General features: G+C 61.2%; 1 protein-coding gene across 1 annotated transcript in view; it reads left to right on the plus strand.

The window, feature by feature from the left end:
• Positions 1-6: 6 nt before the first annotated feature.
• The window catches only part of LOC113981878 (dysferlin-like), a gene marked incomplete at its 3' end in the record, with an annotated part of 1,857 nt that continues 1,381 nt past the window's right edge, over positions 7-482 (plus strand). The window contains exons 1-3 of the mRNA XM_027709548.1: positions 7-30; positions 114-155; positions 234-335. Coding sequence (XP_027565349.1) covers positions 237-335 — 99 coding nt within the window. The remainder of the gene's footprint in view (positions 31-113; positions 156-233; positions 336-482) is intronic.

A 482-nucleotide genomic window follows, 5' to 3' on the forward strand; every position in this document is an offset into this window, starting at 1 on the left:
CTCACCAGAGCCTGGGCCAGGATCACCCAGGTGAGTCCCTGGGATGGCACCCCCCACCCTGGCACTGCTGGGCCCCATGCCTCAGTTTCCCCGTGTGCCCTTTGCTCCTGCAGATCCTGCTCAGCTGCCTTGGGAAGAAGGCGGGTGGTGACAAGGTGGGCACAGGAATGGGGCTACCAGGGGGCCACCAAGGCCACCTGTGCCACCCACCCCACCTTCCCCTGCTCCCTTAGGACATGGAGGAGGAGGAGGAGGTGGACTGGTGGAGCAAATTCTATGCGGCCCTGGAGGATAAGGGAGAAATCCCATGGGGAACAAACAGGGACAGATTGAAGGTGAGGCAGAGCCTGCGATTGGGATGGGGACAGGGATGGAGATGGAACAGGATGAGAGTGGAGATGGGACAGAGGTGGGGATGGAACAGGATGGGACAGGGATGAGTGGGGACAAGGACACAGATGGGGACAGAGAGGAAGGTGGGA

This window comes from Neopelma chrysocephalum, unplaced genomic scaffold (assembly GCF_003984885.1).
Source record: "Neopelma chrysocephalum unplaced genomic scaffold, ASM398488v2 Primary Assembly neopelma1_96808, whole genome shotgun sequence".
Lineage (NCBI taxonomy): Eukaryota > Metazoa > Chordata > Aves > Passeriformes > Pipridae > Neopelma > Neopelma chrysocephalum.